This window comes from Lepeophtheirus salmonis, chromosome 8 (assembly GCF_016086655.4).
Source record: "Lepeophtheirus salmonis chromosome 8, UVic_Lsal_1.4, whole genome shotgun sequence".
Taxonomy (NCBI): domain Eukaryota; kingdom Metazoa; phylum Arthropoda; class Copepoda; order Siphonostomatoida; family Caligidae; genus Lepeophtheirus; species Lepeophtheirus salmonis.
Window position 1 is genome coordinate 18820465 of NC_052138.2, and position 16350 is coordinate 18836814.

Here is a 16350-nt window from a genome sequence, read left to right on the forward strand (position 1 = left end):
GAAAAAAAAGGGTTTAATATGTGTATAAAAAATTTATTTGTACAAAAATCAAAGTATTTTTTTTTTTGTAATTTTAGTTTTTCAAGAAAGGCAGGTGTGATATCATTCCAAGCATTCTTCAAAATGTGCACCAACTCATTCTTACATGTGGGACACTTTTCTCGAACTTTTTTTGTCTAGATGTTCCCACATTAGTTATATTAGGTTCAAACCAGGAGATTGAGCTGGTCATTGTATAATAGATAAGATGTGAGAGGCTTCTTTCTTTTCTAAGAAGTTTTTGCAGAGCTTGGATGTATGTTTTGGGTCGTTTTTTTGTTGAATAACAAGTTGTGGAACATTTTGAAGAATGGATGGAATGATATCACACCTACATATCTTCAAAAACTAAGACAAGAATGACAAAAGTCTGTAAAGCAGTTATAGCGGCAAAGGGAAGACTTTTTGATGAAGCTAAAATTTAAACAAAAATACTTTGATTTTTTACAAATAAATGTTTATACCCATTTTGAACATGAATTTTTCTTCGTTTTAATAGTCCAATTACTGTGTTACCTGATCATAAACTCAAAGATAGTTAGAACAATAAGGGAAGTTCCATTTTTTCCTAAACTTTTTCTTGTCAGTGTACACTAACAAGGATTTAAACAATTTTTCCGTCTTATTAGATCACGATCTTGCACAAGATATGTACATAAACGATGTGTTTGAATAATGAAAAGGGAGAGAAATTTGAAGACATCAATTCGAAATTATAGCGAAATTTATTTTTACATGGACATCCGAGGTGGGAGCCAAGATATACTAATCAAGTGAAAGAGTGGCCACACAAAAAATCAACAACAACAACATAACTTAAACGGAAATAATAAATAACTTGATCATCAATGCATTCAGGGAGTACTATTAGTTATACATAATATAACAAATGTCCTGAAAAGTCCCGGTTTAAACAATAAAACATTTTTTCCCCGTTCAAAATTGGCTTAATTCGTTAATATCATCTCCATCAAGTGCAACAAAATTATTCCAGCGCCGGTCTAACATTTCAATGCCACTGTTATACAACGCGTTATCTTTGGCCTCGAAATAGTCCTCAGTTTTCAATGGAGCGAAATTTCTAACCGACAAACATACTTTTTAGGTCGGGGAACAGCCAGTAGTCGCTGGGAGTCAAATCTGGAAAGTAAGGTGGATGCAGAAGCGATTCGAAGTTCAATTAATGTAGTTTTCCTATTGCCTCGGTAATATGGGACGGGCATGCAATAATATTCAAATACTTCTTGGACAATGGAAATACAAACAATGACGGATAAACGGCCCTATTTGAAGAGAAAAAAAAGTGTTTCTTCACCAGGATAACGCATCGTATAACAAAGTAGTCAAAACAATGGCAAAACTACATTAATTGAGCTTCAAATGTCTTATGCATCCACTTTAATTTCCAGATTTGGCCCTTAGGGACTACTGGCTATCCGCAGATCTAAAAAAATGTTTGTTTATTTTTTAAATAAAATTGGGATTGGAATATCATCGTAGTGTTGGAATTATTGAATTGCTCTTGTGAAAATTATATTGATAAATAAAACCAATTTTGAACGAAAAATACCTGTTTTCTTTTTTAAGACCTGTACTTTTCAGCCCATGTGTTATATCCAGCAATATAACATTATATCCTTAGCTAGTGTTCAAGATTCTAAAAAAAAATATATATATAGAAATTTTCAATCATGGTCTTAAATAACCTATATGTATTTTATATATCATATTTAATCATCTACTTTCATACATAAGGGATTTGATTTCATGTAATACACAAATCAAAACATCACTCAAGGGAGTATATGATTGGTTTGACTCTTATTTTGAATTCATTGAGATGTTGGTAGTAACAAGCTATCTTCCTGAATCCAATATGCGTATTTTTAACTCTAATCAGAAAGATCGGATAAGAAGATACTTAATGGAAGAAACAACTTCATTAGATGAAAATATGAAAGACCACGAAATCAAGGCATACGCTAACAGTGGATTCTTCTATATTGAATAAGATATGAAAGATACGACAGACAATGAAGTAAATCGATTTTCGACATGAACCTCATCACTGGCGGAATGGCTTTTTAGCCCGGGAAAATTAATCCTAAGAGATAATAGGATGATGATATCAGATTAGCATTTTGAAGACCAACTTCTGATGTGAATTTACAAAGTGTTATAATAATAATAATATTAAATTGTAATAATTTCATCTCAATCTCAACTAAGTAAAAATATAGTTATGTTTTATTAGATGAAATAAATCATCTAAACTTAATCGTTCAATACAAAATAAATTAAACAATACATAATCACTAATTGGCTGTTTTATGCAGTAAGATGGCAGAAGGGCTGGGGCCATCAAAAGGGCACGACGTTCCCAATATGGGGTGTGAGTTGTAATATGACGACCATTGTATTAAAAGATGTTGGAAGTTTGTCTAACTACAACAGTTGCGTTTCATTTTTTTGAAATTTGTTAAAACGAAACGAAAAGTTTTTTTTTTAAAGTGATCGATGAACAATTAAAAGTTAATTATTTGTTTTAAGGAAGCAGTCGGTTTATCGATTTAGTTTCTACTTTATCTTCAAATACACCAACACGAACATTGTAAATTTATAATAAGAAAAAGATTGCACAGAGAATGAACATTTTGTTTTTAGTATGTATTCAATGTGAATTAAATAATTAATTATCGAAGACTATTTCACTTTATTTAATACATCTATATATATATATATAGCTATCAAAAATAAAAATTCAAATAAGAGATAACTCATTGAATTATTCATTCGTTATCATATGTTTGAATATATATGTATGTAATGCCAAAAAATTTAGATAAATAAAATGACAATAATAGTAAGGATTTCAGATATAAAGAGTAGTTGGAATGATTCATTTATTTGGAAAACTAACAACTGACCTTTTAATGTTTATTCTTAGAGTAAAGGTTACGTGACACACAATAAAAGTAACGAATGTGCTATAATTTTCAAAATAATGTCGAAAAATTAATAAGAGCATCTATATCTTTCTTTTACCAACACACCCATGTTGCCCATCAACAGAAAAGCAAGCTTAAAGGATTTTTCTCAAAATTACATGTGGATTAGATTTGTATTTTTCGACGAATTATCGTAAAACAATTACCCTTATAAACTCTTTGGAGGCACTACAAATTACATTTAAATGAGACAAAATTGATTGTCATAATAGAAAAATGAGAAATTGACGGACTTTATTATAACTTTTTTGTTTATATATGATTAAAACACGTTTTTTATACACTAGGTAGTAAGGGGTTTCTTATTTTTCATTTTGTTGAAATGTCCGGGTCACCGGGTTAAAATCTGCCTCCTAATGATAAAAAAATACAATTGGTAAAGTATTGAAAAATATTTAGTGGTAGCTCAACGGCCTTAAAGTTTTGAAAATTGCCAATTTTTTCAAAAAAAAGTGACTTCTTCTTCAATTATCATGAAAACGGTTTAAGCTACAGTTTTTTATACTCATTAATTTTTTAAAGATGACTAAATTTACTATTAGATACATTTATGTTTTATAATGGTAAAAGTATTTTAAATATGAGTAATAATGAAAAATAGTTAATAAAAGAGAAAAATAATACATATAGAGCGTATTGCACGCCATATATTTAGATATTTTATTTTTTTCCTACAAAACATACAACTTCCATGACATATTTTCATTTGGTTGAATTGTTAGAGTTTTAGAGTGAACAATTTGTTTTATTTATTAAAAAGAATACCATTGGCAAAGTGTATGTTTAGAGCGGTTTTTATATTTATAATAATAATTTTTACAAAATGATATTAAATTATCCTTAACAATTATTTTTTTTTTGCTTTGTATGATATATATTTTATTATCTTATAACTTTATTTACATTAAATAATTTATATCATAAAAATAATAGTTTCTACTCCATCAAGCATTATTAAACATTTTCCATTTTAATAAATGTATATCCTTTTTTTCTTAGTAATATGTCTAATATACTAAGGTATCCTAGTCATACATTTTTTTTTCGAGTCTGGATACATCTTTCGATGCTCTTCAACAACTAGTAATAAGAATTGAAGCTGCGATTCGTTAGTATTTAACAAGCCACTGTATTCAAGAAGAATTGTGCTCCTCTTTCTGCTCGGTCATTGACAACTTGAAGAGTATCAATTACTTGAAGGGATTTCCAATTATCATCTTTACTTGACCACCATTTTGGATCAAGTTTTAAAAACTCTTCTGGGAGTATCAGTATCTAATTATTACTATTTTGTCTCTTTTGTAACAAAGTCTTCTAAATTTTTATATAATTTGTTTCGTTTAATTTTGGTCTTGTTTTTCCATATGTTTCATTTAAAAGAATTTTTTTTGTTGTCAAAATCACTCAAAGATCAAATAGAGCAAAACCAACAAGCTCTTCAGATAAATGTCATAAAGGGTTTGAAAATTTTTGGGATGTCGATTTTGAAATGATTGATTATTGATTCTGGAATAATTATTTTGTGATTTCATTAAATTCAAATAATTAAAAGGATCATTTGGGGATATAGGAGTAGAGATCCATCCTTTCAAATATATTCGTACAATAAAGATACAAATATCCCGCAATCCTTGTTCCTCTTAAAAGTTAATTTCAATTATGACTTAAATAACGAAATTTTTATACAATATATTACAATACTTTAGACTACCATCGAGCGTGGTGTATTGGACCGAGACACATAAATTTAATTCCACGTTTTGGAGTACCCCAAGAAATATTATTGGGTCTTCCATAAGTTCTTTATAATCATCTCTTGGAAGACTGTTGAAGATGATCGTTGGCTGATAATTTCCTCTCCTATATTTTCAGTGTGGCATGATATTTCACTATTTATAGTTCCAAGCTCTTAATTAGTTTTGCCAACTATTTGACACATTTTAATAATCTTTTTGAAGAGTAGAACCTTGTTATAAGTGGTATTTCACATGCATGCATTAAAAACTGAGTTAATTATTAATTATAAAATGTGATATCTACATATAAATAGTCATAACTTTGTATCAATCATTTTCTCTAATAAAACACAAGTTTCAGCTTTTATACATGTGTTTGAGTTGGTCGTATCGGTACACATAACTTTAATATTGTCTGCTACTCCCCAATCTTGAACGGCTTCAAAAAATGCAGTACCTTGCGCTTTATTTGTACCAGATGGAAGCTTTGAAACACAAAGTAATTTGGAAATTCCTCTTCCAGAAATTATTATTGGGAAACGATCGACTATATCCTTTCATAATTTTACCATCCTAATTGATTGACAGAGGAATATTTTATACTTTTTATCAATGTTCAATTCTCTTAGTATGGATAGTACTTTGGCTCAGAGTAAACTCATTAATGTGTTTGTCCATACTCATGACTGATTCTGTTAATATCAAAACATCTTTTTGATTAAACACTTTTTTGTGATCAAGGGATGATGCAACTTCTGGAGTAATTATAGTTTTTCTTCCTCTTTTAAAATTTGATTGAGTAGACCCTAGTTCTATTCCCTTCTTAATATTTTCGTTGTATAAATATATTACGAGTAGAGTTCCATGCCAAATGGATTCAAATTGTAAACTAATGTACTCCAGATCTGCATGTCAGAAATAATGCTTCTTGATGGACGCTTTGATATTTAGGACACTTTTGTAGGACTGATAAAGGGGTGTAATTTAACATCCCAAATTAAGGACCATTACAATTAAAACAATGAATAATATTTTGCAGAAGGATCTTGAGGAAAGCATAGATATATCTTAGAGTAAATTACGTCATCTTTAAAAAATTATCGAACATAAAAAGCTGTATTGTAAACTGTTTTCACGATCATCGAGGAAGAAGTTGAGAGTTTGAAAAAATTGGTAATTTTCAAAACTTTGAGGCCCTTAAGCAACCTCTGAATACGTGGTCTATTGTTGCTAACGTCTCCGGGAACGGTAACATTTGTAACATGAGCAACTTCTATTCAACTTGAAATCCACGAAGCCGCATTCAAATATAATTCTTATAAAACCTACTGACTGATATAGTGTTTGAAGAAATTTAAACAAAAGTATCGAATTCAAACCAACTCTAACATAAGTTCAAATGAAGAAAACTTTAACTGATATAATATTTGAAGAAATTCAAACAATAGCATCGAATTTAATCCACCTCTAACAAAAGTTCAAATGTATTGGCATTTGTCGACCTTTTGTCAAGAAGTATTTTTTGGATTTAAATAGTCAAATATATACCTATATAAAAAAATCAGTCCTATGAAATTCATAAATCACAGTGTTTATGAAATTCTTTAATTCTAATATCAAGCCTATCACAGGCCTCTTTTTTAGGTATATGTATACATTCAACTATTTCAATCCAATATACGTATGTGTGTTTTTTTTTATTATCAAAATATGACGAATGGTTGACAAATGCCCTTTTAACTTATGTTATGTCATTGTACTAATTTCTCCGTTATTTTACCCAATTTGTAGCGGGCGCCCTTGAGCATCCACTTACAAGTTTCTAGTACGTGGTGATGAAAATCCTATGTACAATGGGAATTACTCCGATATCGATACCCAATTCTACTTTGAGTACAACAAGGACTTGCAATTATAATTCAGCAACAAAACATCAGGGTTACGCTTCGTCATTTATGAGCACACACGAATTTTCAATCAGGTTTTGAATAAAACTGAATCTATTTAGGAAAGGATGTTTTTCACTACTCAGGAATTAAATAAGTATGACAACTGCTAAGGAAAAGAAAATTCATTCTTCAGATTATCAATTCCAATCAAACGGGCCAGCTAAAAAATTCACCTATTTTACATAACTAATTATATGGCTAAGGCACCAAGAGAACAGCTACTTTTAATTTACCTGCTGTCTGTAAGTCTATATTAACTATGACGCAAAAGGTACGCCGACGCTCTCCATACTACTACTACTACTACTACAAACGAATAAGGTATGATGAACAAAGTATGTATATATGTGCATTATACATATTCAGTAGTTGCCTTGGAGTAAAGCAAGTGAGTGCATGTCCTTTGTTGTTCAATATTATATTATTGATAGTGTTCATCGCTTGAATGGTAATTAGATATATCTTCAGAATCCCTTTGTGAACTAGTATTCTTTCTCTGTTTAAATGTGTTGCTCTATTATGAAACGCTAGTTAATTTATTTTTATGTCTGTGCTATAATGAATCGTTTTACAATGATTTGGGACATTTATTTGAAGTTATTTATACTAAAAAAATTCTTTTTTTCCAAATAGACATGCAATTACGGTATAATAGATATGCAGAGGCTGTCCAGACCTACAAACAATTACATTTAGCACTCTTTGAAGATAAACATTTAAAAATTTTTGTAGAAAGCTACAAACACTTTTTTAAAGTCATTTTATTTCAAATAACACATTGTATACAATAACTATTTAAAAATACATACATTTCGCAACAAAGAGTAGATGGGAGGGAGGGGGGGAGGAAGGGGGTAGAGAAGACGGAGGCTGACATGTCCTTGAAGGATGAAATACTACAATGAAGCGTGGAGTATTAATTTATTTTGCTTTTCACTCTTATTTTGTTATAATTACACTAACTTGTCATCTTCTGAATTGAGGTGGACAGCTTATGTATCTATACAAAGAAAAGGGGTGAATATATTTTAATTTATAAAAAAGAGGACATGAGGACAAATCAGTGTTAGTTTTAGGGGAAATGTATAGTAAAATGATTTTATTTTTTATAAAATTCAAACAGTTTTTGTTCTTCTTTATAATTAATTTAACTATATAGTCAATTGATAAAAATAACTCACATAAAGAATCTAAAAAGAAAACAGTTGATCACCTTTAAATATACATATATTTAAAATGTTTGAAAGTAAATCTAATGTAACTTGAATTCTAACTTTTGATTAAGTTACTATTCCAACTTAACTACTAACTGCGTCATTTACTCTTTTTTCATGACAAGAGTTAATTCATGAGTAAATCCGGCCGTCAGGTAAAAAACTATTACTTAATATCAAGTACATACATATACCATGTAATTATTTTGAGCTGCCTGCATGAAAGGGTGAGCAAGTGGAGAAGCCTTGTATGTCTACATCAACCACCCATCGTTTAATTTAAAAATATATAAAGTATACATATATATATATACAGACATTATATTATTATTATCCAAGTATATAAGGTGTCGGGGCTTAGTATGAAGAAACGTTGAACATAATATTGGATGTGAATCCATGTTCACAATTTAAATTTTAAATAATTGTATTATTATCTTTTAAAGTAATGCAAAATGAGCTGAAATTAATTTATTTGTACATATATCAACAGTATCTTATGGAAAAACTTGATTTAATTAAATCATTTTCTCGTCCCGGTCTAACTTGAGGAATGAGGGTGAGATGAATTACCAATAGAAGTGTCTAAAATAGGAGAAAAATTCAAATAAACTTCATGTTCTTAGAGAAGAAAAAGGGGAAGTTCAAGAACGCCGGTTTAATGTACTAATATTTAATTAGTGTTCTCTATTTCTCGAGTCTTCCTCCTCGTTATGTAGTATAAGTACTGATGATATTACTTATTTTCTTTATCTTTATTTTTGAATCAGTCTATCCTAAGTCTCACTAAGTAAGGAGGAAAGGACATATTCCTTATGGATTAACAAACTTTGATTCACGACAAGAGGTAAGATACAAAAGTTCATACAGAATGTGCCTAAAGTAATTCTTAAAATAATCCGTTTAGATATTTGAGTCATGGGTGCCACAGAGACGCAAAAGGTTATTGATTTTAATTCCATACTGGATGAAATTGGTGGATTCGGAAAGTGGCAAAAAAAGAATTTTTTTCTTTTATGGTTGACATCAATGGCAGCAGGCCTTGCCGTTGTTGTCTTCTCATTCACTGGTAATGTACCCGATCATCGATGCTCCGTTCCATTTTGCGAAAATTTGGATTCAGACTACAATGCTTATACAAACTACACAAACCTTAACAAGAGCCGTCTATTTCCTAGTAGCTGTACCTATTTGAGTAACTCTAAGCTGAATGTACCAGACGTTCCAAGCAAAGAAAGCTGCAAAACTTACTTAGACACCATTTCCCAAGTAAATGAGCACAATCTCAACCAATCATGTGACGCAGAGTCTGTTATCTACGACCTTTATCAGGGAGTACGTTCCAGCATATCTATGGATAGTGGATGGGTTTGTGAACATGCGTATATTGGTACATTAGTTGGTGCATCCTATATGATAGGCATGCTCATTGGATCATTTGTCCTTGGTATTTTTTCAGACAAATATGGTAGACGCTTGGCCCTAATCGTATCTATACTTCTCGTGAGCATTCCTTCCATAATTGCATCCTTTGCACATAACATATACATGTTTATATTTCTACGAATACTTACGGGAATGGGAGGGATCGGATGTTTCATGGTTTCTTTTGTCTTGGTTGTGGAATATGTAAGTTTAGAATATACTCTGCTCATTGGAATAGCTATTGAAATACCATTTGCAATCGGAGAGTTAATTTTGGGACTAGAAGCCTATTTTGTGCGAGAATGGGTCCATCTTCAATTAGTGGCCTACACACCATTAATTGCTCTATTGGGTCTGTGGTTCATAATTCCAGAAAGTCCAAGATGGTTATTGTCAGTCGGAAGAGAAAAAGAGGCCGGGAGTATTATATCTTCAGCTATCAAAGAAAACGGTAAAAATATTGATGTAGATTTGCTTATTTCTCAAAACCAGAAAGATCTGCACAATAGTCCTTCGGATAAAAAAACTCAAGGAGGTTCATTCATGGACATGTTTACACCTGTTCCTATGTTACTTCGCTCCTTAAACATGTTTTATCAGTGGTTCAGTGTAACTCTCTGCTACTATGGTCTTTCATTTGCCTCAACCAGTCTCTCAGGAGATATTTATACGAACTTTGCCCTCGCTGTTTTTATAGAAATCCCAGCATATATCGTGTGCATGTTCCTCATGGACTGTTGGGGACGTCGCCCCATATTATCGATATTTCAAATTATGTCTGGAGTGTCCTGTATTATAGCTGGACTTTTGTCTGTCTATACAGACTCCTTTCGTTTCTCCGTTCATATTTTTTTTTTCCTTCTTGGAAAATTTGGTGGGTCTGCATGTTTTGCAATAATCTATGTGTACTCAGCTGAGCTTTTCCCAACAAACATTCGTAATACAGCCATTGGAAGCTGCAGTTGTGTCGCTCGATTGGGTGGAGTTTGCGCTTTTATTATAGGATTACTCAAAAGTGTATGGGTTCCTCTTCCCATGATTATTGTGGGTATTATTGCTTCAGTGGCTGGAGTTTTAGCATTTGGATTCCCAGAAACTATTGGATCATCCCTTCCTGAAACCAAAGAGGATGCTCTTAATATTGAAAAAGGTAGACGTCGAGGATTTTTGGAGTGCTCTACACCCTGGTGGTATAAACGGAAAGTAAATCCCGAAATAGAATGAAACTTTGCATGTTACTTCATAGTACTTCATATATATAATTCCAGGAGCTTTGTACGCTTAAATCTAATTTCATTTTGATGTATGGTGATTCTGATTGTACACACATTTGTATTATACACTATGCATATTAAATTAATTATTATAAATTAGATAATTTCACATATACATATCTAATCATATTTTTCTGCATATTTGATTATCTACATTGAAAAAAGAAGTTGTATATCATTTTAAAGATGGCAATAATAAATGAATATCAGAGTTTTAAAAGAATCATGCTTTAATCATTTATATTTCTCTAATGACCAGATACTACTTACATGATAGATCTAAAAATAAATTGTCCATTGATAAAATAAAATTAATCCTTGCTAGGAACAATCGTTATCCATTGTTGCTTATAGTTGTTGGCACTTATTTTATGCACTCTGTGACAACAATAACCCGTTTCATTTAGGATATTTTGTATTAATAACGGAGACAAGATCTATGAAGGCACACTTATTGGAGCTACGTATAAAATCGTTTATTTATAAGTAATATATGAGCATTTTTAACATTAATTTATTTCTCTTTTAACCTTGAACTTTAACAAAAATATAATTATTGATAAAATTAGATTTTAGGTCCTTAGACAAAAGATGGTTAAAACTTAAGGTTTTTTCACAATGATATACCATGAAAATATAAGGCCTGAGTGTACATTATACATCAATATCCACTCTTGCCATTGTTGGTTGACATTTATCTATGATTATAGTTGAGTAGTTTGCAAGGAAAAACTACCTTTAAAGATTAGAAAAGGAAAAACAGTTGTTGCTTGTGTTGTTGGTTGTTTTTGTTTTTTTCATTATTTAAGAAGTCGTCGTGGTGTTAACTTCTTCTCTAACCTAAGCATGCATATTAATTGTGATATTAATAAAGTTCTTAATTCGGTATTACCATATGTCTGGTTCCCGTCTTCTTCTCATGCTCTTTGTTTCCTTACAATAAATTCAACTCAATGTTGCTGTTTTATCAACTACGGGTATTGTATTTATGACATCTGGAAAATAGTACAATTTTTCACCCTCCTCCCCAGTCAATGTTTTGCTAAAAATTGATACCCCCCCCCTCCCCCTCAGATTGGACATTCTAAATTTTTAACCCCATTCTAATATTTGATATTACCTTACTTAAATCGGTTGTGGTATTTTTATAATTAATTAATAACCCACCAATTTAAATGAATGGATTTTCTTTTTTTGCCTTGATCTCCAATGACCTAGTTGTCTCGTATTCCCCAATGCAGGGCGCTTCTGTTCGATACCTAGCTACAAACAGTCGAGTTGTTCACAGTAGAGGTAGAATTGAGCAGGCAAAAAATTGCTCGGACCACTGTTGTGAAATACGAACGAAAAGAGGAACGGCCCCGTATACATCCCAAATTTTCTTGGTCACTTTCGACGCGGTTTACTCACTCCCGAAAAATGTAAAATATCATGATTTTTTTCTTTTGAGACCTCCATACTCGACGCAAGATAATCCATTACTGAACCGGTCAAGCGCAATACTGTCAAAAAAGCGTTTGTAGTATACGCCCACACCTTTACAACACCGTATGATCCGATGTAGCCAATAATAAACAAGATATACTTAGTTAACTAAAAAACGGGAAATAGGAAATTACTTGTTCCCTTTCCATCTTTGCCCAAGCTGGTTATTTATTGTTCTCTCCAGAAAAGATATTGGTGCAGGGGCATAAAATATTAACCGAAAAAGGGGCCGTCTAATTTATTATGTACAAGTTGCAACTTGTACACATAGATTGCATAAGTTACAATTTCTAAGTCTCATTACGCTTGATCCAGTTACATGATCATTCATTTTTATTTACAACGTTTAATGAATGTCATCATTTCATTTTGATCCATTAAAACTCTTTTATTATATGTTATGATTAATATAAGTGGGGATATTATAACTTTGTAATGCGCTGCATGATTCATGATCTAACAAATATTCAATTATTGCATTATCCTTATCACAAGTCCACTCTACATTCGTTATTTAAAGTTATTCCTCCCATTTAAGGGTTTCAAATTGAACAAAGAACATTTCTGATCGGATTATGTCTTGATCCGGTGTATTTTTTTAAAATACTTTTCAAAGTAATAATTTTGACTTTGATCTTTATATAGAAAGCTTTATTTACATTTCTATTTATGTGGTATCTGTAGGTTAATTTAATCGATCAAAATCAGGGTTTTTTTTGGAATAAATAAAAAATCCAAAGCTATTCACGAGAATTTCAAAAATTAAATTTTTAGAGAAAAAAATCAAAAATTACATTTCAAATATTACATTTTTTCGTAAAAAAAATTCCAAAATCCATAGTTTTTTCAAAAAAAATATTCAGGAGTCCAAAGTTTTTTAGAAAAAAAATAACTTTTTTCGAAAAAGTTGTCATAAGTCCATAGCTGCTCACAAAAAAAAAAAAAAATTTGGAAAAAAGTTCTAAACATAAAATTTTTGGATTTGAAAAAAATTTTTAGGAAAAAAAAAATTAATTTTTTAGGAAAAAAATTTCAAAAATTAAATTTTGGATACTTTAAAAAAAAAAAAAAATTTAATTAAAAAAAATAAATAAATTTTTGTAAAAAAAGTTCCACTACTGTTAACAAAAATAAATTAATTTTTGGAAAATCTTCAAAAATAAAATTATAAATATTAAATTTTATGCAAAAATATTTCAAATATTAAATTTTTTGCAAAAAAAAATCGAATATCCATAGCTATTTACAAAAAATGTGGATATTTGAGGGTAATTACAGCCCCTCCAGCCCACCCACTGCGGACGTACCTGAAAATTATAATTGCATGCACTTAAATAATCGACAATATAAATATAAACCTATTTTATACTTGCTCATTTATAAGCCTTTTTCGAATAGTAACAAGTTTTTTCCAGACACCAAAAAAAAAACTTTCCACTCTATAAATATATGAAAATTATCCTTATCCTGGTGAGTGTCTGAAAGTACGACTGAAATAATTTTTTCTAAGTACAATTGTGCCCGTCTAAGACAATACATCTTATATTTGTGGCATTTTTCTTTCCTTTCTGATTGATTACTCCCTAATTCTTTTTCTACAAAAATACCATATAAAAATGTATATTTATCAGAATTCAAGGTGATCGGTTTTTTTTCTTCTCATGATATGTGTTTTCGGCACTTTCTTTAGAGTCTCCTTAATCAATGGTATGTCCATTACATCAACATTGACAAAGTTCTGTTATTTCTCAAATTACAAAGGAATTGTTTTGCGAATATTTAGGACACTAATACAGCCATGACTACGTTTGTGTCGGACCTTAAAAGAGTAAATTTATTCCCTAGCTAATATTTGACAAATTTTAAAATATTTTTTGTAAAAGACAATGGTTAAACTAAACAAATTTATTATTTAGTTTTTATGTTGCCTAATAGGCCATGAAAAAGTTCAAAGCTTGTCGCAAGCTTTGAATTACTCCAAAATATAAACTCACTAACCAAGCTAAACGTAGACTAAGGTATTATTGTGCACGCATTTTACACTATTTAATTATTAGAGATGTGAAAATGCACGCATTGTTAAGTGTGCGAGTATACAATTTTACGATTTTAATTAACATAAAATATATAAGGATTTTTATTCCAAATGACAATTTAATTTCCAAGAGTGTAAATGACAAGAAACTTTTTTTCTCATGTACGTGATATTTTGTATCAATGAATATTTTTTGGTGAATATCAACATCTTTCAGTTGTATATTCAAAGATGCACAAGTTCCAGGTAAAAATAAGCAAATATTGTTGCAAATATATTCGTAGTTACTTAGTTACGATTGAGTACCTTACATTATTTACAGTGGACAGGTATAAGAAGTCTATTTGAATAGCATAATCCCATTTAGGCTCTTTTATTTCATGTCTATACAAAATATGACATAACGTCATTTAAATAGTGTTGTATAGACTCGACTCTATTGAATATATTTCTGAGTCGGTTTGTTTTTTAATCGCACAATTTCAACAAATCATTACTATAATATTGACTTACTATAAGTTTAATTCCAAAAATTTTGCCTTCAAAATCCAACTTTTATTTTCTGGTCTTTCATAATTCATTTGATATTAAGTTGATAACTTCATTTCTTTGTTTAAAGTGTTAATATAAAACCTGTTTTTTTTTGTTTTTTTACTTTTATGACTTGATTAATGTCATAAATGAAAATATACATTACCAATGAAATAAAAACTCCCAAGAGTAAATATTTACTGTCCTAACCCAAGCAAATCCAATCAAGTTTTATTGACCATAGTTCTTAAACTATGGAGCTGATGTTTATACTCAATACAGATTAAGTATAAAGTATTGGAAATAGTTAATGGAAAAAGGGATTTTCCACCATTGAATCCCTTAATTCAGTGGTCGGAGAATAGGGGTAATGGGAGTACAACTTCCAAGAGTTAAATTAAATAAACAATATGCCACGACAGTGGCATTGGCAGAGGGTGGGATGGAGAGAGCTGTAGCCCACTATAAATATTGTTTTTTGGTCAGGAGGAAAAATGTTTAAACTAAATTAGGGTAGAAATTTTTTTTTTTTTGAATAGCTATGGATTTTTTTAATTTGTTTAATTATTTTTTTAAATCCAAATTCCAAGCCCCTTCTGCAAAATATAATACTGCGAACACCCCTGCACTAGGTTGGGGTAAATTAATTTTACTACATTTCCTTTGGGATAATGCTAAAAAAATTTACCCGACCTCTGTCTTAATTGAAATCCATTATCGTTCCTATTTGGGGCGACTAAGGTAGCTCTCAGAAGATTTCTCAGCGTTTTACACCTACGAGAATTTTCCGAAAAACAAATATTTCTCGGGATGTTGTCCATTTAATTATTTCATAATATATGCTTCTTTAATGTTGAATTCATTTAATAAAAGTTGAATAAATAGTGAAGATTCTTTTCCAAAAATTATAATTTTTTGAAATTTTTTTAAAAATCCAAAGCTATTCACAAAATATTATTTTTTTAGTAAAAAAAAAAATCAAAAATCCATAGTTATTCTCAAAAAATTTCAAAAATCCAAAGCTGTTCACATAAAATTAAACTTTTTTGATAAAAATTTCAAAAAGGGGCCACATCCCCTGCCCCTGTGGACGCCTTTGATGTACCTATGTATATTCTTTTCTAATCGGCAGTGTGCACGTGTGGCTGAGTTATTCGTTCATTTTATATTTCCCTTTCTTATTTATTGACAAAAATCAATATTTAACAACTACACTCAATTTACTGCAGGGCCAATGAGTTTCAGCTTTAGCTGAGCAGAGCCGTGGGTAAAAATAAAGGAGCAAGGGCCTTCATTTCTCTTGTTTTATGTTGGATTGGTTTTTTTTTGGTTTTTTCCCCAATTGACCGTGTTTAAAAAAAGTTCAATACTTTTTTATTTATAGGGCAGTTTTTTTTGCATATTTCATTGAATGACGTTTATTTAACAAAAGAAACAAAAATCGCTGTACCAAAAATGATCATTATTTTATAAATAACTAGCAAATGGGTACCTTGCATTGCTCAAGGTTCAAAAGAGGCAAACATGTAAAAAAAGTAGCAGCCTCCTAAAGTCAACGGTGTTGACACCCATAAATGCCATACACCCACAAACTCTATCCTATTTGTATATACAGTTTAGTCTTAATTATTTGTTGAAAAATATATTTTCTGTG

At 30.5% G+C, this 16350-nt stretch overlaps 1 protein-coding gene across 5 annotated transcripts; it reads left to right on the forward strand.

Annotated features, from left to right (window-relative positions):
• Window positions 1–7095: 7095 nt before the first annotated feature.
• Window positions 7096–10868, forward strand: LOC121122584 (organic cation transporter protein). 5 transcript variants are annotated; one of them, XM_071890616.1, is made up of 4 exons: window positions 7100–7180; window positions 8072–8101; window positions 8717–8793; window positions 8854–10868. In XM_071890616.1, the coding sequence occupies exon 4, from the start codon at window positions 8865–8867 to the stop codon at window positions 10593–10595; it is 1731 nt and encodes a 576-aa protein (XP_071746717.1). In that variant the 5' UTR covers window positions 7100–7180; window positions 8072–8101; window positions 8717–8793; window positions 8854–8864; the 3' UTR covers window positions 10596–10868. The 5 variants fall into 5 exon arrangements, with proteins under 5 accessions (XP_040573551.1, XP_071746717.1, XP_040573549.1 ...); XM_040717617.2 differs by lacking the exon at window positions 8072–8101 and having other exon boundaries at window positions 7096–7180; XM_040717615.2 differs by lacking the exons at window positions 7100–7180; window positions 8072–8101 and adding an exon at window positions 8427–8505 and having other exon boundaries at window positions 8573–8793.
• Window positions 10869–16350: the final 5482 nt, after the last annotated feature.